The following is a 24,534-nucleotide window of genomic DNA, read 5'->3' as shown; positions in this document are numbered from 1 at the left end:
TCCACCTTTTTCTCTACTTTCCTCACTTAGTCTAAAATTTCCTCCTCTTGTGGTCTTGCCCCTAAATATCCTTTTCCTACTCGCTCTTTTCCTGTCAACTTTATCTGATTCTTTAGATTGTAAAACTTTGGAAGCATGAACTCCCCAGTACAAACTTTCTCATGCACCCCTAGTGTCAGATTCCTTGGATCATTTAGGGAAGCTCACTGGATATGTCAGAACATATACAGCAAACCTGTCTTTTTCATGACACACATTCTAAGAAGCCATATGCCATGCCTCTATGTCAGAGACAGCGCAATTCACCAATGTCAACCAGGATTTGCACACACACAGAGAGAGAGAGAGCACAATTCACCAATTTCATCTTGGAATATTTGCAGACAGAGAGAGAGAGCACAGGATCTTATTATGCCATTGCATGAGCAGGGAAAACTATTTTCTATGTTATACCATCCTGATTTGAGTATTCCACTCTTAATAAACCTTAAAACGAATTTGGTGGGGGGGGCATTAGAGATGAAAATGGTTCCATCATTGCTCTGTACTCCGGTCCTGTGGAGGAGGGTGATGTGGCACAAGGGCAGAGTTTCTAGCTGCAGTATATGGGGTTGAGAAGGCTAAAGAGTTGAGGATTAATAGACTGATCATCGAGGGAGACTCAAAAACTGTGATAAAATGGTTGCAGAAAGGGGAAGGGATGACATGGCAGTTGAAGAATGATTTCAGAAGATTTAAATGAATGTCAAGGAATTTGTCAATTCAGGTGGTTTGGGTTAGGAGATCGGCCAACAGTTTGGCAGATAGCTTAGCAAAGCAAGGGGTTCAAAGAACATATATGTTTTGGGCACATTTGTAATTCTGTCCTGGGTCAGCTTCTATGCTGATTTCTGTAAATCCCTATTGGATTCTAGGTTAAAGTAGAGAAGAAGAGGAGAAGGAAGAAGGGTTCGGCCAGATGAGGAAAATCAGTCCTCTCTAGTCGACCCACTTGCATTTATCTCACATAAGCTTGGTTGCAAGAAAGTCAATATTGCCCCTCATAAGTGATGGGACACACAACTTAGACATGAATAAAACAGACCTTTCACTCTCACACAGATGCACCCAAATAACCAAAATACCCCTGTTATGTGAACTCTAACACTCCCCCTCAAGCTGGAGAGTATATGTCATATAGTCCCAGCCTGTTACAAATATAATTTACTCTGCCTCGAGACAATCCCTTTGTAAAGAGACCTGCCCACTGATTTCCCGAACTCACATGAGATGTGGTTATCACTCCACTGATCACTTTCTCTCTTACAAAGTGAAAATCAACCTCAATATGCTTGGTTCTCTCATGGAAGACTGGATTGGAAGAGATGTGAACAACTGCTTGGTTATCACAGTATAGTCCCATGGGTTTGTCAACTGAGAACCCCATCTCTTGTAACAAGTTCTTCAACCATACTAGTTCATATGTGGTATGAGCCATAGCTCTGTACTCAGCTTCTGCACTACTCCTTGCCACCACAGTTTGTTTCTTGCTCTTCCAAGTTACAAGATTGCCACCAAGGAAGGTACAATACCCTGTAGTTGACCTCCTGTCTGATACAGAACCAGCCCAAACAGCATCTGTATACCCTACTATCTCAAGGGGCCCTCCACTTTTATATAGCAAATCATGGCCTAGAGCCCCCTTCAGGTACCTAACAATCCTTAGAACTGCTTCCCAATGAGGAATCCGAGGATGTTGTATAAACTGACTCACCATAATTCAACCTTCCCACCAACCTCCTGTATTTTCCAGGGTCATCAAACTCCTCACCTTCATCAACACTCAACTTGACATTCATTTCCATAGGAGTCTCTGTTGGTTTAGCACCTAACAATCATGTTTCTTCAAGTAAGTCAAGAACATATTTTCTTTGACATAAGTTAATTCCATGTCTTGACCTTGCAACTTCTATTCCTAGGAAGTACTTCAGCTTACCCAAATCTTTCGTATTGAAGTGGTCTTGTAGAAATTTCTTCAACCTGTCAATCCCATTACTGTCACTCCCAGTTATGACAATATCATCCGCATACACAACTAGCAAGATCTTCCCATCTTTTGAGTCATGGCTGAACACAGAATGGTCTACCTGACACTGTTTCATCCCAAAGTTTTTCACTACTTCACTGAACCTACCAAACCATGCCCGTGGAAATTGCTTCAGTCCATAAATTGCCTTTTTGAGTCTACAAACCTTACCATCCTCCCCCTGAGCAACAAACCCTGATAGTTGCTCCATATACATCTCCTCAATGAGATCACCATGCAGGAAGGCATTTTTAATGTCTAGTTGCAAAAGAGGCCAATCATACATAGCAGCAAATGAAATCAATACCCAAACTGAACCAATTTTAGCCACAAGAGAAAATGTCTCCATATAGTCAACACCATACAACTGAGAGTAGACCTTGGCCACTAACCTGGCCTTCAATCGTTCCACACTGCCATCGGGAAGATATTTCACTATGTAGACCCACTTACACCCAACAACATGCATTTTTTTTATCAATAACCACAGATTTCATTAATAACCTCTTGCTCTTCAGAGCCTCCTTCCTCATTTATTCCTTCACATCCTCCTGCATCTGTAACCTCATTCCCTACATTTAATTCACCTGCCCTCTCCTTCTGTATATTATTTTCCCCAAGCTCATCCACCAATCTCCTAAAGATTTCCCAAAGTCTTGCATTTCTTTCCTGGCCCTCCTCTTCCCCTTCACCTTTCCCCTAGCCTCACCACTTTTCTTCCTCTTCTTTGCTTCCCCTTCACCACAGGCTTCATCCTCTGGAATGGGAATGGGATCTGGCACAGCATGCAAGAGACAATCATTAGTAACACAAAATGAATGGACACAGATACCTGAGTTTTTCTGAATATGGAGAGGGTTACAGGGACTGAAAGAGGAACCCGTCACTCCCTGTATTGGCTTGTGAGTGTGTTCTATTTCCTCAAGTTGGATCTGGGCTAGTAACTTTCCTTTCAGTTGTACACCACAGGGATTACTTTCTGTACCCTTGTGTTTACTCCTTGCAGAAGTGTTCGGCAAAGGAGCTTCTCATTGTGAGAACAGATTTCCTTCCCCATGTATCTATTTGTACTCTGCTATGTTGACCTCCTCTCCTCCATCAGATCGGATCTTCTCACCAACATTGGTTCCGTTTCCTGCCTCTTCTTAAAGAGATGCTCTAGACTTAACGTCTCTTCCACTTCCTCTAACTACCAGATCTCTTCCCGTACACTATCTAGACTGGTCGAGTCATCAGAATCGTCTTCTCTGTCAACCCCCTCCTCACTGCAAGCCACCCAACCAACTTCCGCTTCCTCCCCTGCATCCGCACAAACTTGTGCACATCTTAGGAGTTGCTAGCCTGAAGAGGACTGCGGCGCACATTGCGACTCCATGCCTGTGTGCGCAGCCCAATGCAAAGGCCATCTGAAACCAGTCTTCGAGAACTGATCGAAACCAGCCCTACCAGTCTTCAATGGAGAAGAAGATAGACAGATTTTTCTGTCTATAGGCGCGCGACTCTTGCCCCTACCCACGTGATCACTTAAGAAATCACGTGGGCAGGTTTTAACCCCCAATAGTGAACCGGGCCTATTCCAGTTTGGTTCAGAACCAATGGTTCGCGCCTTGAGATTGACCAACCCACCTCCTCTTTCAGCCACGTCAGCATAGTAAGCCCAGGCCCCTTTCGCTCCTACTAATTTGAAGTTTTTTGAATTATTTGCCTTGAATAGATTACTTAAGGCTTGGTTTTCCTCTGCCAAGTCTTCAGCTTCCCTAGAGGGACTTCTCTGCGCGCCCCTGTTGCTCGCCACCGAATGTGCGCCACGTGTGTACCAACCCACCACGTCAGCGTCTTCAACCTTGGAACTTCTCCCCCAAAGAAACACTTCCACTTCCGAAACCAACCGGACACGATACCAGAATCCTTCTGAGAGCACTTCAACCAATCTAGGTAACATTTCTGGTTTTACCCCTGCAATCTTGACCTCAGCAACGAAAAAATCTTGAAGGTTAAACTCCACCACAGCTCCTCCCAACAACCTCACCAATTTCTCCAAGTTCGGCTCGTTCCAAAGATGAAACGGAAGACCAAACAGTTTAAGCAAGAAACTACCAGTAGAATGTTCCAGTTCGTTACAGAATGGCTTCCATTTTTGGAGCTGAAGCAAGCCCAGTTCAGACTCGAAAGTGGTAAAAGCCCACTCTCCTTCACCAATATCGATTATAGCCTTCCTATCAGAGAACGGCTTCAAAGCTATATCAGCTGAATTGCCTAATTTACAAGCCAATGTATCCAGCAAATTTCTCCAGTTCTTCACGTCTTTAGTAGCTGTTAAGACCATTCTCCTTTCCCAACTATTTTTCTCCGCATCAGTTAGGAGTCTCTTAACCTCCATCGAGCTAGCAAAAACTTCTCCACAATGAGACGAGCTCTGTTTTGTAGCTTCTTGTACTTCACCGCTTCTGTCAACTACCAGCTGATTCGAGGGCTTATGTTCACAGGAATCCTCCATGTTTGCATCTTGCACTTTTGTCACTCCACCCTCAACATGTAAGATATGTTGCTGTAACTTATCTGCAACAGCCAGCCAGCCCTGTCCCTCCTTCCCTTCCGGAAGACACACCATCTGCCTCCTATTATCAAAGAGTTCAATGATGCTAATGAACCAGCCTTTTCCATTCCTTCTTAGCTCCACTTCATATCTCTTCTTGTGAGCTTTTAAGGCATTCCTCCATCCTTCTTTCCTAATAGAAAAGGTAACTCCATCGATAAAACCTTTCAACCACAACACTGCTGCATCGGTTAGGATTACTGTTGCCCTTCTATCTTCTCTGATTTTCAACATATTACTACCTCCAGCCCTTCCAAATTCGAACAAAAAACTCTTAGCCTCAACCTTCAGCTCGGTTTTCCACCTGTTCACCCTCTGGAACACTCCTACACTTCGGCCTCTCTCCATCTTTTCGTCAAAGTCTGACGTAGGAGGTCAAGATTCACCCAACAACATGCGTACCAGGAGGAAGAGAAGTGAGGTCCCATGTTTGGTTGTGTTGTAGAGCAGATAGTTCCTCTTTCATTGCTTGTCGCCACCTTGGGGAGGTAAGGGCTTCCTGGACAGTCTTGGGGATGGAAACAAATGAGAGAAAGGATATAAAGTGGCGATGAGAAGCAGAAAGGTGAGCAACTGAAACATAGTGTGAAATAGGATGAGAAGTACAAGTGCATTTATCTTTCCGCAAGGCAATAGGAAGATCAAGGTCCGAGGGAGGAGGAGCAACCACAGGATCTGTCGACGAGTGCTGAAGTGGAGGAAGGGTCGGTGCTCGTCTGTGCGTATACACTTGTCTGATTGGTGGCCTCTCAGTAGTAACTGGCACGAGAGGAGGAACTACAGGGGGGATTGCAACTGGAATGGGGACCACGGGAAGTGGATCCTCAACAAGGACAGGAAGAGGAACTACAAGGGAAGGAGAAGGAACCTGGTGAGATACCGCTCACCTCGGAAGCCCCTTCGAGGGTGGCTTAACCTCCTGAAACAGAAAATGGGGAGGAAGAAGAGAAGGGAAGGTAGGAAGAGAGGGATGCAATGAAAGAGAAAAACAGGGGATATTCATTCATTCCTTCTTTAAAAGAGTAGGGCCTTATATATCTGGCCTACAGGTGTAATCATAGAGGGAATATCCTCTGATTGGCAGAATAACTAACTGATAACAAACTCTGGGAAATATCATGGAGGGAATATCTTCTATCGACAGAATCACCCTCTCTGTGTGTAACTAATTCTGAGGCTCTGTTGCCTGTCCCTGAGGCTCTGTCGCCTGTCCTTTCTGCTTCCTTGAGTACTGCTGATGGGTAGTGGCCTGCTCCACTCCCTGTGTTGGGTTAGGGGAAGGTATTTGGGTCCCAACAATTCCTCCCTCCTTAGCATTGACCTTGCCCTCAAGGTCTAGGTTCGGGAACCTCTCATTCAGCCTGAGATAAGGTTCCCAAGTGGCGTCTTTTGGGGGCAGCCCGGCCCATTCTACCTTGGCTTCTGGTACAACCTGCCCACCTCGTCGGACCCATCGAAAATCCATAATTTTGATGGGCTCTGTGTAAATGTCCCCTTCTTCAGTGAATTGGGGTAAGCTAGATGAGGTAGGAGTATGATTTCCCACAGCCTTCTTGAGAAGAGAGATGTGAAACACTGGATGAAGCTTCGAGGTAGTAGGGAGGTCCAATCTGTAAGCAACAAGGCCCACTCTTTCCAGCACCTTGTAGGGCCCATAATACCTGGGAGCTAGCTTGTGCCAAGCTCGTCTTACCACTGAGACCTGGCGGTAAGGTTGGAGCTTAAGGTAGACAAAATCACCCACCTGAAACTCTAATGGGCGTGGTGAGAGTCATAGCTGATCTTCATTCGTTGTTGGGCCTTTGTCAAATTGGCCTTGAGCAGTCTAAGAATCTCGTCTCTTTCCAGTAGGCGAGTCTCTACTTCTGCCACCTTGGACGACCCATATTCATAGGGTAATATGGGAGGGGGTTCTCTGCCATATAGGGCCTTGAAAGGTGCCATCCCTGCAGCTGACTGATAAGTTGAGTTGTACCAGTATTCTGCCCACGGAAGCCAGTGAGCCCATTGTCTAGGCTTCTCCCCTATGAAGCATCTAAGGTAGGCTTCTAAGCATCGATTAATGACTTCAGTCTGTCCATCAGTTTGCGGGTGATAGCTGGCGGATGGGTGTAGTCGGGTTCTTTGCAATCTGAAGTATTCCTTCCAAAATGAACTTAGGAAGGCAGGGTCACAATCCGAGACAATGGATCTTGGTGTTCCATGCAATTTCGCCACGTCCCGTATGAAAATGTTGGCCACCATCGCTGCAGTGTAAGGGTGAGGCAAAGCAGAGAAATGGCTATACTTGGTGAGGCGGTCAACCACTACCATGATGACCTCTTTTCCTGCAGAACGAGGGAGTCCTGTGATGAAATCCATGGAGAGGTCTTCCCACACTTGCTCTGGAATCTTGAGGGGTTGTAGAAGGCCCGCGGGTGACTGTGAGGAGTATTTCCGCTGTTGGCAAGTTGGGCATTCTGATACATAGTGCAACACATCCTTGTGCATTCCTACCCAATGGTAGTGGCTGCTGAGTCTTTTTAGGGTCCGTAGCACCCCTGAATGTCCTCCCAAAGCAGAATCATGAAACAACCTTAGCAGTTCAGTTTTGTGGGTGGAATTTGGAGCAACCACAAACCTACCCTTGAAGAAAAGATCAAGCCCCACAATTTGGTAACCCGAAACCTGAGAAGGGTCACTTTTCCACCTTTCCCTGATGTCTTGCAGCTGTGGATCAGATCTGGCTTCTTGCCGTATAGCTTCAAATAAGGGAAAATTGGGCTTGAGAGCAGGTTAGTTGGGTCAGCTCTTCTACCCGTGATAAGGCATCAGCTACTTTGTTGGCAGGCCCAGGTTTATACTCGATGTGGTAGTCAAATCCCATTAGTTTACTAAGCCATTTTTGCTGCTCCGGGGTGTGCACCCTTTGTTCTGCTATGTACTTCAAACTTCTTTGGTCTGTCCTGATGATAAATTGGCGTCCCAATAGGTATGCACGCCATTTCTATACTGCCATTACCACGGCCATCATTTCCTTGACATAGGTGGACTGATTTTGGTGGGCTGCTGAGAGAGCTTTGCTGAAATAAGCAATGGGTTGCCCCTTCTGCATCAGAACGGCCCCCACTCCGACACCCGATGCATCACACTCTATCTCAAAGGGTTGAGAGAAATCCGGAAGAGTGAGGACTGGAGGGCTAGAGACTGCTGTCTTTAAGTCTTCAAAGGCCCGTTGGGCATCATCAGCCCACCCAAACGAATCCTTCTTTAACAGGCGTGTTAGAGGGGCAGCCATAAGCCCATACCCCTTAATGAAGCGCCTATAATAACCGGTAAGCCCAAGAAAACCCCTGAGAGCCTTTATAGTGGTGGGCTTGGGCCAATTTTGGATGGCACCTATCTTTTTTGGGTCTACCATGACCAGGCCTGCAGCAACCACATGGCCTAAGTACCAAATCTGTCTTTGTCCAAAGGAGCACTTTGCCAATTTGGCATGCAACTGGTACTCTCTCAGAATTGTGAGGGTAAGTTTGAGATGTTTCATATGGGTGCCCCAATCCTTGCTGTAAACCAAGATGTCATCGAAAAATACCAGAATAAATTGCCTTAAGAAAGGCCTGAAGATGTCATTCGTGAGGGCCTAAAAGGTGGAGGGGGCGTTGGTAAGACCAAACGGCATAACCAGAAACTCATAGTGGCCATCGTGGATCCTAAAGGCTGTCTTGTGGATATCAGCCTGGTGAACCCGGATCTGATGATACCCGGACCGCAGGTCCAGTTTGGAGAACACTTGTGCTTCCCCTAACTCGTCCAGCAGTTCGTCAATGAGAAGTATTGGGAACTTGTCCTTCACTGTAATCTGGTTCAGGGCCCAGTAATCTACGCAAAACCGCCAACTACCATCTTTCTTCTTCAATAGGAGTACGGGGGATGAAAACGGGCTGGTGCTGGTCTGTATATGCCCCTTGTCCAGTAGCTCTCTTTTACTGCCTTCTCAATTTCCAGCTTTTGGAAATAAGGGTATCTATATGGCCTCACATTGGCTGGTTTGGATTCGGGTAAGAGGGGTATCTGATGGTCATGGGCCCAGGGTGGAGGTAACTGGTTCGATTCCTTGAATATGTCACCAAACTGATCGAGGATCGATCTTAGGCTCTGGTGTTGGGCTTCAGTAGGTTGGTCACAGTCCTGATTGTTTAAAATCGGAACTGTGGGCCAAATGCCCAAATGCATAAACAAGGGCTGTCCAGTATCCTTGGAGGCCCGTATTATAGAGGCTAAGGTATCACCTCGGGGACTAGGGGGCCGCACCCCTTGCAAATGGCAGGTCTGTCCATTTTGGCAAAAATCCATTGTCATTCTGGCCCAATCACACAGTGCAGGACCTAGGCCACGTAACCAATGGATTCCCAAAATGATATCAGCCCCCAAGAATTCCAATGGGTGAAGATCTACCACGAAATTATGGCCCTGTACGAGGATCCTTTCCTTCTTACATACACCATCACATAACATCTGATTCCCATTAGCCACATGGATTGAAAAGAGAGGAGTGGGGTGTATAGTCATACCTAGTTGCTTTGCCAAATGGCAAGTGATGAAATTCAAAGTAGAGCCACTGTCAATCAAAACCATCACAGATCGGCCACCCAATCTTCCTTCTACTCGCATGGACTGAAGAGGGTTGAGGCCCATGAGAGCGTGTAGAGAGATCTCGGCTCCAACCGATTCTGGTTCGCCTGATATCAGCTCACAATCTTCGAGGTGCTCTAGTTCTGTCCCCTCCGGTTCTCCCTCTGTTTGAAGGAGAAATACTCGTTGGACCCGGCACTTATGGCCTGGCCCAAACTTATCATCACAGTTGTAACAGAGGCCCTTCTCACATCGGGCCTGCATCTCAGCCCACGAGAGGCGCTTGAAAGGCACAGTGGGCTTGGGCAAAATGGGCTTCTGTGGATCCCCAACTTGTTTTTGGGGTTGCTGTTCGGCCCGCTGGAGAGCCCTCACATTCGGATAGGATGGCTTGCTAGTCCTGCGCATGCTATCAATCTTCTCTTCTTGCAAGCGAGCCATGCCCACCGCCGCCATGACTGTCGCTGGTCGAAGAGCTCTCACTTCCAGGCGGATGTCTTCTCTGAGACCTCCCACAAAACACCCAACCAAGGCCTTCTCCGGCCATCCGTGTACTCTGGTTGCCATTCTTTCGAACTCGAGCTGGTAGTCTGCTACTGTCCCCGTCTGTTTTAATCGAGTGAGAAGTTCGTCATAATCCACGAACGTCGTCGGCCCAAAACGGATGCACAGAGCTTCCGTGAACTCCGCCCAAGCTACCTGAGGATGGATTTGTCGATACCACTGAAGCCAGAGAATAGCGTCTCCTTCATGGTGAATGGAGGCGATGGCGACGCGCTGGTGTGCAGGGGTTTCATGGTACTCGAAGAATCTCTCTGCTCCGAAGATCCAAGGAATGGGATCTCCACCGGAATAGTTGGGAAAATTGATTTTAGTAACCTTTCCGGCGGGGTAACCCCCAGTTCCCTGGCTTCCGGAAACAGAGGCGTCGGCCCCTGTTGGCTGACTGGTCTCGTCGGACTGTTGTTGGGAGGCGAGGTTAGAGATGACCACCTTGAGATCCCTGAGTTCGTTCAGTACTTGGTGGAACCCAATCTCAAGTTGGTCGACTCTGTCTTCCATGGTAGAGGATCTTGTCTGCGGCATAGTTGGTCTACAACCTTGCTCTGATACCGACTTGGTGAGACACCGCTCACCTCGGAAGCCCCTTCGAGGGTGGCTTAACCTCCTGAAACAGAAAATGGGGAGGAAGAAGAGAAGGGAAGGTAGGAAGAGAGGGATGCAGTGAAAGAGAAAAACAGGGGATATTCATTCATAACTGATAACAAACTCTGGGAAATATCATGGAGGGAATATCTTCTGTCGACAGAATCACCCTCTCTATGTGTAACTAATTCTGAGGCTCTATTGCCTGTCCCTGAGGCTCTGTCGCCTGTCCTTTCTGCTTCCTTGAGTACTACTGATGGGTAGTGGCCTGCTCCACTCCCTGTGTTGGGTTAGGGGAAGGTATTTGGGTCCCAACAGAACCACAGTGTCCGAGAAAAAATGAACCGATTCAAAGAAGGTGACATCGGAGCAAACAAATGACTTATGAGAGTGAGGGTTATAGCACTTATACCCTTTCTGAGTCCTAGAGTATCCAAGGAAGATGCACTTCGTAGCTCGTGCATCTAACTTGTCTAAACCAGGGCCCAAATTTTTAACAAAGCACACACCCAAAGACTCTCGGAGTAAGAGGAAACGGAGACAAGGTGGGAAACAACACGGAGAAGGGGGATTGAGTTCCAAGGATGGATATGGGCATCCGATTGATGAGAAAACATGATGTAAGGACAGCATCACTCCAAAAACGCTTTGGAACATTCATATTAAGCATCATAGACTGAGCAGTTTCAAGGAAATGTCGATTTTTTCGTCCAGCCACACCGTTCTGTTGTGGGGTGTAGGAGCATGAGGTTTGATGAATTATCCCATGATGCTCTAAGTATTGCTGAAATGGTGTTGATATGTACTCTTTTGCATTATCGGAGCAAAGAATTTTAATATGAACACCAAACTGTATACATATTTCAGCATAAAATTTTTGAAAAATGGAGAACAATTCACTATGATCTTTCACAAGATAAATCCATGTCATTCTTGAAAAGTCATCAACAAAAATTACAAAATACTTATAGCCATTGTATGATATCACTTTGATTGGACCCCAAACATCAGAATGAACTAAAGAAAAAAGATTCAAAACACGACTATCAACTCTTGGATTGAAAGAGACTCTATGATGTTTTCCAAGCTGACACGATTCACAATCCAACGATGAAAGATGACTCAAAGAAGGAACCAGCAACTTCAAAGTTTTGAGAGAATGATGACCAAGTCTGCGGTGCCATTGCAGTGGAGTAAAAGACGACTGAAAGGCTACGGGAGGGCCACCACCATCAAGGTAATACAACCCACCTGCTTCATGCCCTCCACCAATCTTCATCCCTGTCTTGAGATCCTGAAACACAAAAGAAGAGGGATAAAAGGTTATGGAACAATTAAGTGACTTTGTTAATCTACTAACAGACATAAGATTAAAAGGGAACTTAGGAACATATAAAACGGATGATAAAGACAAGGAGGAGAGATCAACATCACCAACACCACAAATGGAAGATGTAGAACCGTTAACAAGAGTAATTGTTTGAGATGTGGAGGACCAAGAAAGAGAAGATAATACATTTGGAGTCCCAAACATATGGCCCGAGGCTCCGAAGTCAATGATCCAGTGTGAAGGCTTGGAAGCCAAGCAAACCATACCTGAATGGGCAAGGGTAGTTGTGTTCTGCTGAGAAGATGTCTGAAAGAACTGCTCATATATTGCACGAGGTACACTCACCATCTCCTTTCCAGAAGCACCAGTAGATGTGGAGGGAATCTGATCCGTTTGCGGATTTTCACTAATTGTACCACTGCCCCTAGTCATAGCATGGTTAGCCCAAGTGTTGGGTGGACCATGTAAATCATAGCAGAAATTAACAGTGTGCCCCTCTAATCCACAGTAAGTACACTTCCTAGGAGCATTACTTCTTCCTTTACCACGACCTCCCCCTAAGTCTCGGCCTCCACTCCGGCCACCAGCACGGTTAAATATGGGACCACCTCGGTTTCCTGGAAGTCCACAGCCACCACTACCACCACCTCTATTTCCACGGTCTCCACCTCTAGCTACCACCAAATCAGATCTGTCTGAGAGAGAAGAATGCTCTATAAACTCAATAGATGTCCTCCTAAGATGGGCAAACACTTCTTCAAGTGAGGGGCGGGCAGACCCCCCAGTATTTGTGCACGGACAGGTTCATATTCAGCCTTCAAACCTACCAGAAATCTAGTCACATCAAGTTGGTCACGTTGTTGCTGAACATGAACATCCGATGTCAGGGGATGACAAACATTAAGCTCATTTCTGATGTTCCTCAAACTTGCATAGTATTTTTCCAAGCTCTGGCTGCCTTGCTTCAGATTGAAGTACTCTTGGTACAACTGATACACCCTAGTTGTATTGTCTTGCCCGGAATACAATTTCTTAGCATGATCCCAGATCTCATTAGCTGTATCTAGGAACATAAAGTTCATACTGATCACTAAACCCTAGAGAGTCAGAGGAAGGTTTTTCCTCTCTCACATACTTCACTTTCTTCTTGGCCTTCAAGAACACCTCCACCGACTTGGCCCAAGGCACATAGTTCTCACCATTCAGCTTAATGGATGTCATTTGAACATTCAGATAATCTGGAGAGATCATAACTCCAGTTTTGTTGTCACTACCATCTCCGGTTGACGACATTTTCAACTAAATCTGCTCTCCTCACAAGAAAGTATGAACACCACCACAGAAATCAGTAGGAACACCACTACACGACACAAGGGTTTACTTTCAACAATTCAGAAACACCCACACACCATTCAATACAGTACACCACCACCACACCACTGCTGTCGTGAACTTCAGCAGCCAAAAACAACTACTTTCAGCACACATACGAGGTATAAACAGAGGAGAACACCATACCACTGCATACTAGTCACTTCATACCTCCACCAAAAAAAAAAAAATTGAACCAAAACACAGCATCTACAGTCCACTTCTTGGGCGAAAAACATAATTGTTCATACCTGTCCACAAACAGCCCTCTTTGTATCACAGAATAGAGGGCTTCTAGTACACCACCTCAACGACCACCACCACAGTAACTAGAGGCATACTCACCTCCAAAACCACAAAACGACCACTCCTTTTTGGCCTCTTGACGAGATGCAACTCAGGCTAGAAGAAAATCAAAGAAGGCTGGACTAGTTGGCGGCGAACCCAGGAAGAAGAAAAACAGTGAGAAAAAAAAAAAAACAAAGAGGAAAAGAGAACTAGGTTTTATTGCTCTGATACCATGTAAAATCCCTATTGGGTTCTAGGTTAAAGTAGAGAAGAAGAGGAGAAAGGAAGAAGAAGGAGGAGAAGAAGGGTTTGGCCAGATGAGGAAAATCAGTCCTCTCTAATCGACCCACTTGCATTTATCTCACATAAGCTTGGTTACAAGAAAGTCAATATTGCCCCTCATAAGTGATGGGACACACAACTTAGACATGAATAAAACAGACCTTTCACTCTAACACAGATGCACCCAAATGACCAAAATACCCCTGTTCTGTGAACTCTAACAATTTCTATTGCAACTTCTTGCTGGTGTATCCTAAAGCATCTTAATTAATGAATTTTTTTCAGAGTAATTGATCAAAAATAAATAAACCTTAAAATGAAATGGGCATTCTAAACCAAAAAGAAAATGATATGACATCACAAAGAATATAATAAGCCTTTGCATAATTGTTTTTTTTCTGTATATGCATCTGCTAGGGGAGGAGAAGGTCTTCAGCTTTAGGCTAGCAAGAGTATGATGGCATTAAGAAGTTTCCAAAAAGAATTAGGAGAGTTTGAAGCAAATCATACCTTTCCTATTACAGCTTCTGCATTAACATCAGACACAACTATGTCATTGGCGCGGATGATCCAATGACGCCAATAGAGTTGACAAGAGCTGAAGGACATTCCATTTACAACACATCCTTCAGGCAGGAGAGACATGCGAATTGAATAGGAAAAGAAAAACTTCTCTGACTCCTGTTCAATGTCACTTAACTCTGGAACAAAAATAGAAGAAGCTTGGATCTGAAAATAAACCATCAATTGTCAGTTTTCAAATAATAGGAACAACAATAATAGCAGAGCAACAACAGCTTCAACAATCTTCCCTCACAAACTCCTCTCATGAGCTCACCATATCCCAAGCCAGAAGATTACGAAACTCCTGATGAACCTTCTCCTCTTAATAATCATTCTGAGACTGGAGACCAACTCAGAAAAGTAGATAGGAATCTTACGATAAGTGTACCAAGCATTGATTGAAAAAAAAAGATTACCAAGTAATCTATTTCATAGTGTAGCACATCTAAAAGTTTTGAAGAACCTGATACCTATAAGAACTGAAGCCAGCTCTCTAGTGCATATAAATAAGGGAGTGACACTGATTGAATAATCTCTTCATTTTTCCCTTCTGCTTTGAGTTTCTTTGTATTTATAGATTTCCAGGAGATTCTAAAGAAATTTGTACTGACATAATTCTGTTCAGTGACTGCCATATCTCAGCACTTCTCCAACCATTTTTTTCTCATAGTTCTAGAACTGGAAAACAGGGACCTAAATCATACAATGCTAAAATAATCCATCTAAAGTTGACCTATAAGAATGAACATCCAAACAAGAGGAGGGGGGTTAGGAGGCAATGGGAACTATGGCCTGTTGGTTACCTGAACTCCATTGGTTATAGCAGTGGAACAGAGTGGGGCTGTTTCCGGGAACAGATTGATACTTCTGTTTTTTCCTTGCTCACGAAGCCCAATGATGTCATTGTGTAATCGCCGGCTATGTTCTTCTAACCACAGCAGCATGGCATCCTGCTGCTTATCATCATTAAGATTGTGCACTGAGTTAATCAATTTACCAGGTACACATGGAATCTTTTCTCCATCACTAGAAAAATTCTTGGTACCAACATAAAGTTGCCCACTGCGACAATTCAGGAAGAACAACTTTTCAACATAAGTGGAAGAAGCTGCCACAACTATGTACTTATACTTGCCCAAGCGAGGGTGATGTACAAATTTTTTTGTTTCTGAGATTATTTGTTTTAGGGGCAACAGAAACACATTTACCTCATGGTCATAAAAGGAATAACCACCTACAAGGCCCAAGGGGCTACCAAGATCACTTCCTGAAGAATATGTACTTGTTATTTCTTGACCATCACAAAAGCGATAGAGTAGCCTTGTAGGAAGAGGTAATTTCACACCCAAACTGTCTTCTACTTCTTTAATTTGATCTTCAGATGCACCATTTTGCAGAGTAGCCCTAGCCTCTGGAAAATTTATGGCCACCCAACTTTTTAGTGTACCCCAACATCTCTTTACTCGTTTAACCAGGGGCCATGGATACATATTAAATGCCTCCCGCCACATTTGATACATTACCTGTACGGAAATAAATAATTAGAAACTTATAAGACCCAGTCCCAAATCTATTTCAACAAAACCTTGTAAAAAATATAAGGAGACAGCTAAATTAGAATATAGAAATAACTCTATAAACACAGGAAGTTATCACGTAAGTTTGAAAGAGAACCACTGTTATTAGAATGAAATAATGAAATCAAAGATGAAACATATCTAAATTCTAATTGCAGATTATTTTTCTGTTTTCTTTGGCAATTCCAACTAATGCCACAGGTAGTTGATTACAATCACCAGACCAGTGAAACCCAAATAAACCTACTTGTTTAAGGAGTTACAATAACAAAATATTACTTCATCAAACAAAGGGAATTAATAAATTACTTTATCAAATTAAAGGCACTAAACCAGAAAGGGGGCAACAGATTAAGAACTTCAGAACATAAACCTGAAAATATATAAAAAACATCTAAAAAAATTATCAACTAGAGTTAAGCACAATATGACCTTACTAAATTGGCATCCAAAATTTACGCACAGAATGGAAATATTTAGTGGGATGTTAATATCTTTGGGTTCTTCCTTCTAACTATCGTGTTGCTATGGTCTTGCCAAATTATAGTGATTTCAATCTTTTGAGTAAGCATAAGTGCATTCAGCAAATTCTTTCTCAAAGGTCTAGGAAGAACAACACTCAAACACCCAGTTACTCTTTACAAGCTTCTTATATTTTGCTGAAGCCAGGACAGAAGGCAGTTGTGGATTACATTGGGAAACTTGATGAAAGATTAAGGTTGTTGAGAGCTTGTCTGATAGGAAGGTTCCTGGGTGTGAATCCAAATGAGAAAGAGTGGGGTTTCTGGAAACTTTTAGCTGTTAGAAAATTAAATGGAGGCTTAATCTTTTCATTTTTCATGACATCGCATAAGCTGAGTGGGCTCTGGATTTTGAGAATCGGCAAGATAGATCACCTGCACTGAGGTTGGGTTGGCAATATCTGTTGGCAGGAGCACTTAAAGGCCAATGACACAGAAGGGCACTTTGGATTTGTGTGGTAGGAATACCACTGCACACATGGGATCTTGAAATGTCCAAAGTGATTGCAATTGCTTAGGCCAATTCTTAAGAGTGAATAACAAATAGGTTGTTGGAAAAGAAGGATAATGGCAAGACTGCTAATGGAGACCAAGAACTTGGGTCAAGTTCCACCCCATGCAATTCTTGTCTTTGCCGGTGAGTCATATGAGCTGTGACTGTTGATAGAAAGTGAAGATCAGTGAGTGTTCAAAGCTTAGGAGGACTCACTAGTTTTCAGGTAACACACTCATGCACAACAAGTGGAAGTTCTCTCTTGGATGTTCAGGAAAATACATTTACAGAGGTAGTAGGAGGAGATTGGAAGATGAACAGCCGGGGTTCTAGAGAAGAAGACTAAGTCAGAGGCAAAAAGAGCAATTAAGTAATTTAAGGAGAAAGGGACCACACATAACAACCTGCATTCAGCCATGTGGCAGGATTCGAGTTTTGAGGGAAGGAGATTGAGGTGTCTTAAATCATGTTAAGGAGGATGAGTATGTGGCTGTCTCTTATAAACATTCAACAGATCATTCAATTGGTGGGGCCCACCACTTAAAAGATATTTGAGGAAGAGGAAAAAAAAAAGAAAAGGGGTTGAGGTGTCTTTAATGGAAAGAAAATAAAATGGCAGATGGCAGTTTTCCTTTAAGAATAGTCTAAAGGAGGGGAGTCGAGAAACTTCTTCAATCCATTGGGGAGAAGAGAAAACAACCAAATGTAGTACTGGTTTGGAACAGCTTCTATAGCTGGTTCTTTTCACAACTTCTTGTAGTAATCATGTTTCTCTCGATAATTAATGAAACCTTTTGTGTTGTGGATCAATAAAAAAAAAAGAAGAGAAAACAACCAAACAGAAAAAAGGAGAAAAGAGAACCAGGTCCGAGTTATCACAAGGTTTGTGTGCCTAGAGAGAAGTCATCTAATAAAATAGATAGAAGACATTGCTTAAAAGGGTCCAAAAGAAGCTCAAGACTTGGTGGGAATCATCTGATCCTCAAGGCACTCCAATTCAGAGTTCTGTTTGAAGTTGAAGAACCTGAAGGGACACACCAAAATTTAGAGCAAAGAAGACTCTGGTTCTCTACAGAGGAGGATAGAGGGGGAGTTGGCAAAATTAAAATTGCTAGATAAGAAAGAGGAAGAAGTGGCCCTTTCAGTCCAGGAGAGGCAGCAGAGGGAGTTGGGGAGAGCAGAGTTTGACAAACTATCCTAGATTGAAGAAAATCGCCTGGAGATAGAGACCTAGGACCTTGTGGCTGCATGCAGGTGATAAGAATACAAAGTATTTTCATGAACTTACTAACATGAGGCAAAGGTGCAATGTGATTACTTCCATAAGATTCGGTGATGAATTCTTTGAGGGGGAGGAAGAAGTGGCTGCAGTAGTTGTCCACTTCTAATAGAACTTGTTTGCAGACAGGAACCTCCATTGTCCTTGTAGAGAGATTGGACCAAGTAGGCCTTAGTTTTCTTTCTTTATTCATTAATTTTATTTCAGTTGTAGTGGGCCTTCAATACTTGTTATTTCTTATGTTTTTGAGTCAGCCACCTTACTAGTGGCACTCATGTAATTTTCCCATCTTTTTTATATTCAGCATATATAATTCAATTGAGGGACACAAATTGAGATGCAATCAGCTCTCTTCCTCTTCCCCCTTCTTCCTCCATTTTCCCTTTTCTTTTGATTTAATTTCAGGTTTATTGCTGGTGTTATTTGCAACTGTCCTAAGTTAGATGGGGTGGAGTTTGATCACATTCCTGAGGAGGCTTGTGACCTTGTAGCCCCAATGGATTTCCCATGGCTTTCTTCCACAAATGCTGGGCCTTTTTGGAGGAGTTTATGAAAGTGCTGAATGATTTTTATGATCAGGTGTTCTACCAATCGAAGCCCACTTTTATTCCTTTGATTCTCAAGAGTCAAGGTGCTGCAGAGCTGAAAGACTACGGACCAATAAGTTTAACCTCGAGTGTCTACAAATTAATTGCCAAAGTGCTAGCTAATCAACTATGCTTGTTTTTTCGGTCATCATCAATGGTGTCTATACGGGTTGATTTGTAGCTGGGAGAGGTTCGAGATAGGGGGACCCCTATCTCCTTTTATTTTCAATATAGTAGTTGAATATTTCAGCAGACTGGTGATGAGAGCTGAGGAAGGTGGAATCTTGGATGGCTTCACAGTCAGTACGGAAGGTATGATGGTAACTTAGATTCAATTTGCGGACCATTATCTCCTTTTTTGCGGGCCCAACATTCTTATTTGTTGTTTCTAAGGTGTTTAATCATTTGACTTGAAGCTGTTTCAGGCCTCAAGATTAACATACAAAAATTGAAACTCATCTTGACCAGCTTTGTCTTTCACATTTCAAAAGTCAGAACTTGCTGCGACTATGATTGTAGAACAGGCTCTCTGCCTTCTAGATGGTAGATACTCGGGGCTGCCTCTTGGAGCCAACTATGGGGCTAAAGGATATTTGGACTATGGTTTTGGAATGCATGAATAGGAAGCTGGAAAATTGGAAGAGAGGATGCTTTCAAAAGCTGGCAAGGTAACTTTAGATTCAAAGTGCCTTATCAAAACTTGCCATTCTACTATTTTTCTCTTTTTTGTGCACCTTTGGATATTACCAACCAGCTACAGAAGTTAAGGCTTACTTCCTTTAGGAAGGAGCAGATAATCAAAAGAAGATACATTTGGTAGCATGGGATCAGCTGTGTCATTTTAAGGCAAAAGTTGGTATTGGGCTTCGGCCTTTAGACTCCCTAATCATTGCTTTGTTGGATAAGTGGATATGGCACTATGGTTCTGAAAGGGAAGCTCTTTGGAGGAGAACGATTCGGAGCAAATACGGTGATTCTGATATGGGCTGGTTCACAAATCCGATTTCCCAATCCTATGGAGCAAACTGCTAGAATGGTATCATGAAGCACTGGGAACCCTTTTCTCATTGGATTCCTTCAAGGTGGAAAATGGCGACAGAGTTTGCTTTTGAAAAGACACTTGGCATGGCTCCTCCCCGTAGGCAACTTCCTTTCCCCTTATCTTTGAAACTGTGAGTGATAAAGAGGCCTTGGTGAGTCACTGTTATGAATTCACAGGTGACCAGGTGGTTTGGATTCCTTCTCTGAGTTGAAATATCCAAGATAGGGAATCAGAGGAGTTACTCTCTTTGCTCGAAAGGATTAACACAATCTCCTCAAGTCCGGGAGAATTGACAGTAGGGTGTGGAAGGGAAGTCCTGATGGGATTTTCAGTTAAATCCTTTTCACTTCTCCTATCAGATCAGTTTGCTCCATATATCCCTTGGAAGTGGATTTGGCAAGCAGCTGCCCCTTCCAAGGTGTTGTTTTCTCCTAGGCAGCAATCCTGAACAAAATTGAAGCAATTGATAATATAATGACTAGAGATCTGGCGATGGTGAACAGGTGTCCCCTTTGCGAGAATGATTAGGAATCAGTAAGGCATTTGCCAGTTTCTACTCCATTGCCATTTTTCTTCTCAGGCGTGGTCCCATTTCACAAAACTCTTTGGCAAGACTTGGGCACCACCAAATGACATTGGTGACCTATTCTTGACTTGGCCAGAAAGGGGTTTTAGCAGAAGAGGCAGGACTCTATGCCTTTCCTCTCCCATTGCAATCTGCTGGGTGTTATGGGAAGAGTGAAACAACTGTATATTCAAAGGCAAAGCTTTTCAGGTAGATGCTGTCATAAGTAAAGTGGAAAGGGTTCTAATTAATTGGGTTTCTCCAAGGAAGGAGTTTTATGGTTTCTCATTTTGGTCGCTTTATAATCAATGTGATCAAATTATTCATAATGATCCTAACTGACCTTTGACACAATTTTTGTAAATGCTGTGTATGCCACATACTGGGGCCCCCTCTTCTAATTGGAGTCACTTTTGTAATCTTGTGGGCTCCTCCTCTCTTTTTGCAATATAATCTTTATACTTATCTTTCAAAAAAAAGAGGGTCCTCAATAAAGGAATGTCTGTGCGAGAGAATTAAAGGTATTGAAAAGGAAAAACAATTTGATATTAGTCAATTTGCCAATCGAGCTGGTGGGGGGAGGGGAGCTTTGAAATCTGTTTACAGTGGCTCAGCTGATTTTTTTTCAAGACCAATGGTTTTTGGGATGGGAGCATGTGTTCAAATTGAGAAAAAGTCTGTGGGAGAAGTGATGTGAATCATGTGGAAATGGAGAGGGAGTTCTTAGTGGTCAACTGCTTTGACTTGGAGAAAAATAGAGGTCTTTCTTTTGGTTATTTGAAGCAAAGTAACAGGATTCAATACAACAGTAATAGAGATCTAGCAATTGAGGTGTCTAAACTGAAATATATGCCTCCCCATCCTTTGAGAAAATTGAGATTCTCTATGGTAAGATTGGGGTTCATTTGGGTTGGATGAAGAAGATCTCTAAGGATCTTTGTCTGGAGCGCAAAGAAGACAATGAGGTTTTGTCACCAGCCGCTAATGAATCAGTCAACTTTAGTAGAGATGAAATTGAATGCTGTAAAGGATTCAACAATTGTTACAAAAACAGATGCTTGGTTCCTACTTAAAGAACTTTTTTCTCAATTAAAGTTAAGAAGGTTCACAAGAGAAAATAAGGATTCGGGGAAGTGCATTTCCACATTTCCTAGTAGTCATCCTTCAGGAGTTTTAGATGAATCCTCAGTTGATAGGATGTTAGGAGGTCATACATTGGTTTCTACCAAAGCAGCTCCAGAGGTGGTGTGCCAGGGGAGATATGTAGACGATTTGGTCATGATTGATAATTTTGATGGTGAAGCAGGAGTGGTTTCAAGTGACAGAAGAAGCCATCTTTTTGTTTTAAAATGTCAAGTGGAAAAAAATGAACATATAGAAGAGTTTGATCAAAATAAGTTTGTTGTTAGGTCTATGGGAACAAGTTTAGAATTTTCTGTGAATGGTCTTAAGGAGGATGTTGTACAAGAATTAGAGAGTGGTTGAAGGCACTGAGGGAGAAATTGAAGAACTAGGGGAAGTGGTTGAGGCGAGTTATAATCAAGCTAGACAGGTTGATAATATTATTTATTTGGAAAAAATAATTGAATAGGGGGTGCAGCTTGCAAGAGAGTTGAATGTGGACAGATTGATAATTGAGGGGAATTTGAAGCTGGCAGTTGGGTGGCTACTAGGTCCAGTCTCTGTTCTTTCAACCTACGGGGAAGCTGTGAAGAATTTCAAATGGTTAACCTCTAATATGACTGTAAGGATTCAGTGGCAAAGAAGGTCAGCTAATGGCTTAGCAGATTTTTTGGCTCAATTGTAAGCTGATTTGTACATGAGGCTGGATATCGCACCTCCTTTTGGGATGCCTGTCCGTACACTTTTTGGTTTAATTATTTAACAAAATTTACTTTGCTTATCAAAAAGAAGCAATGATTGAATAGGAAGTTCATGCAAGGAAAACACTGGGCCTTTTTTTTTCTTGGGAGAGGAGGATTTTACAAGAAGAGCTTTTGGGGAGCTGGAGAAAAAGAACCAAGCAGATGCTGATTACTCATTTTTTGAGCTGGATATCACCAGGGAAAGGTTTAATAATCTGGTACTGGTGATACTTTTGTTGGGCTAAACGGAATAGGCAGATGGAGATTGGATGTGATGTGTGGTTCCCCCCCCCTCCTGTTGGTGGCTTTTATTTTGGTTGCAGGTTGGTGAGTTATTGAGGGTGTGTAAGCGAGGGGAGTTTTTGGTGGTTCCGTTCTGGAAGTTTTCCTTTTGGTGATATATTATCACCTTTCTTTCAAGCTTTTATTGTAATGAATCTTGTACTTATTTATAAAAATGGATACTGGTATCACAAAAAAATAAAATAAAAAAAAAAGCTAAAAACAGAGGCATAAGATTAAGATGACCCTAATGGATTTCCTGTCTTGCAGTGCAAACTGGTTATTCACCAAGGTATCTTCCAAACACTTTGCCTTGAGTATTGAACACATAATTACTTTCAAGAATATAATACCCACATTATTCAGATTTGCATTGTTTTTTAACGTATAGTGAAGCGCATATCATATATATTAGAAGACAAAATACCTATGTATGAAGGCAAGGTAAACAATCCCATAAGGTAAGATGTACAAAAGGGGGCAGAACTAATAAAGATACTTACCTAAACCCCAGCATAACATAAAACGAAAGAGACTACACAGATAAACAGGTGCCACCATACATAACAACTCTCCTTTGCTCACCCTTCATCTGCTAGCTTATTACCCATCCTAGACACTGCAGCAAACTTCTATTATGTTGGGAGAAACTGCTAATGAGTATCTTTGTCCACCGGCCCCTTCCACCAACATTCTACACCAAAACCCAAACTCTTTTGTTTTATCCATACCAAAAAGAAAACAAACTTTCCTTACTCCTATAAATAATCACAGACTAAGTGCAGATGGAAGAAACTCGCTATTGCAGTAATCAAAAACATAGTCAACCAAAGGTCCATGAAGCTCACAGCTCATGGAACCCCCCGTTTTCATCCCAAACTCATAATTCACGCGTTTGTCAAGTATAAATGATTAAAAAACGAGTTATTTAAGCTCCTTGTATCATTCTAAGTTCGGAATGGCACTTCATCTTAAGTAGTTAAATTTATTTAACGTCCCCGGAAACAAAGTAAGAAACAAGGGATCAAAATAATCACCAGAAACGATATCACTGCTCAATAGGAAAAAAGGAACCCAAATTCACAAAATCGATGAACACAAAACAGTCGTCAATATACAGCTATCGAAAAAACGAGTCATCAAATACAAGATCATCGAAGAAAAATGAGATGGACGTTCACCTTAAACGAAGAGGCAGGGTTTCCAGAAGGATCTTCTGGGGCTGAGAGATCGAGATCCTCGGAACAGAACTTGCGCCAGACATTCTCCTCCGAAGCTGAAACCCTGAGCCTCTTGTTGACGCAAGCTAGAACTGCAACGTCTTTGGGACCCAACCTCGATATAATAAGGTGGATGCCAAAATCTCCGACATCCTCGAAACCCATCTCCCTCTCCGGTGAGCGCTGGAACTCCGCTCTGCTTGGAGTTGCGACTGCACCGCAGAATTCTACCTTGCTCAACTAATCATCAAGTGCCACCTGATGCAGCGTGTACCACGTGTACAATGAGGAACGTACGTACGAGATCGGCTTCAAGACTTTACACCGTTCGCACAGCCTTTACAGCCGTGCATTGAGAATATCTCCTTGAATGCTTTTTATGGAGGAATAGTGGAATGACCCCGTACATCGTACGGGGTATTTGATATTGAGGTGATATTTGATTATGCTTTTATATATTGGGTATAGATTTGTATTTTATGTTATTTTTTTAATTTTTATGATTTTTTATTTTTTATAAAATTTTATGTATTTCTTTGTTTTTTATAATTTATATTATTTTCTTTATTTTATGTGTTTTTTCATAATTATTTTACAATAACATATATACAATGGGAAAAATATAAAGTTGAGGGTAAAGTTGAAAAGTAAAATTAGAGTGTTTTGACCAAACCAATTGCACCATTCTCATTTTTCAGTATGATATATAAGTTTCTATGATTTTTTACATTTTTTGTAAATTTTCAATGTATTTCTTTGTTTTTTGTAATTTATATTGTTTTCTTCATTTTATATTTTTCATAATTATTTTATAATAACAATATATAATGGAAAAAATAGAAAATTA

At 42.7% G+C, this 24,534-nt stretch overlaps 1 protein-coding gene across 4 annotated transcripts in view; it reads right to left on the bottom strand.

Moving 5' to 3' along the window:
- The window catches only part of SKIP16 (SKP1/ASK-interacting protein 16), a 33,441-nt gene extending 9,405 nt beyond the window's left edge, over positions 1–24,036 (bottom strand). For 2 of the 4 annotated variants that reach the window (XM_088891170.1, XM_088891171.1), the window contains exons 1-2: positions 23,649–23,931; positions 15,060–15,779 (exon numbers count right to left, since the gene is read on the bottom strand). In XM_088891170.1, coding sequence (XP_088747296.1) covers positions 15,060–15,779; positions 23,649–23,852 — 924 coding nt within the window. In that variant the 5' untranslated portion in view covers positions 23,853–23,931. Of the gene's footprint in view, positions 1–14,202; positions 14,422–15,059; positions 15,780–23,648 lie in introns of all 4 variants that reach the window. The other 2 variants (XM_010277873.3, XM_019200038.2) reach the window with 2 other exon arrangements.
- Positions 24,037–24,534: the final 498 nt, after the last annotated feature.

The sequence above is a fragment of the Nelumbo nucifera genome, chromosome 7, assembly GCF_055504915.1.
Source record: "Nelumbo nucifera cultivar China Antique chromosome 7, China Antique-T2T, whole genome shotgun sequence".
NCBI lineage: Eukaryota > Viridiplantae > Streptophyta > Magnoliopsida > Proteales > Nelumbonaceae > Nelumbo > Nelumbo nucifera.
This window is presented reverse-complemented; position numbering and strand designations above follow the sequence as displayed.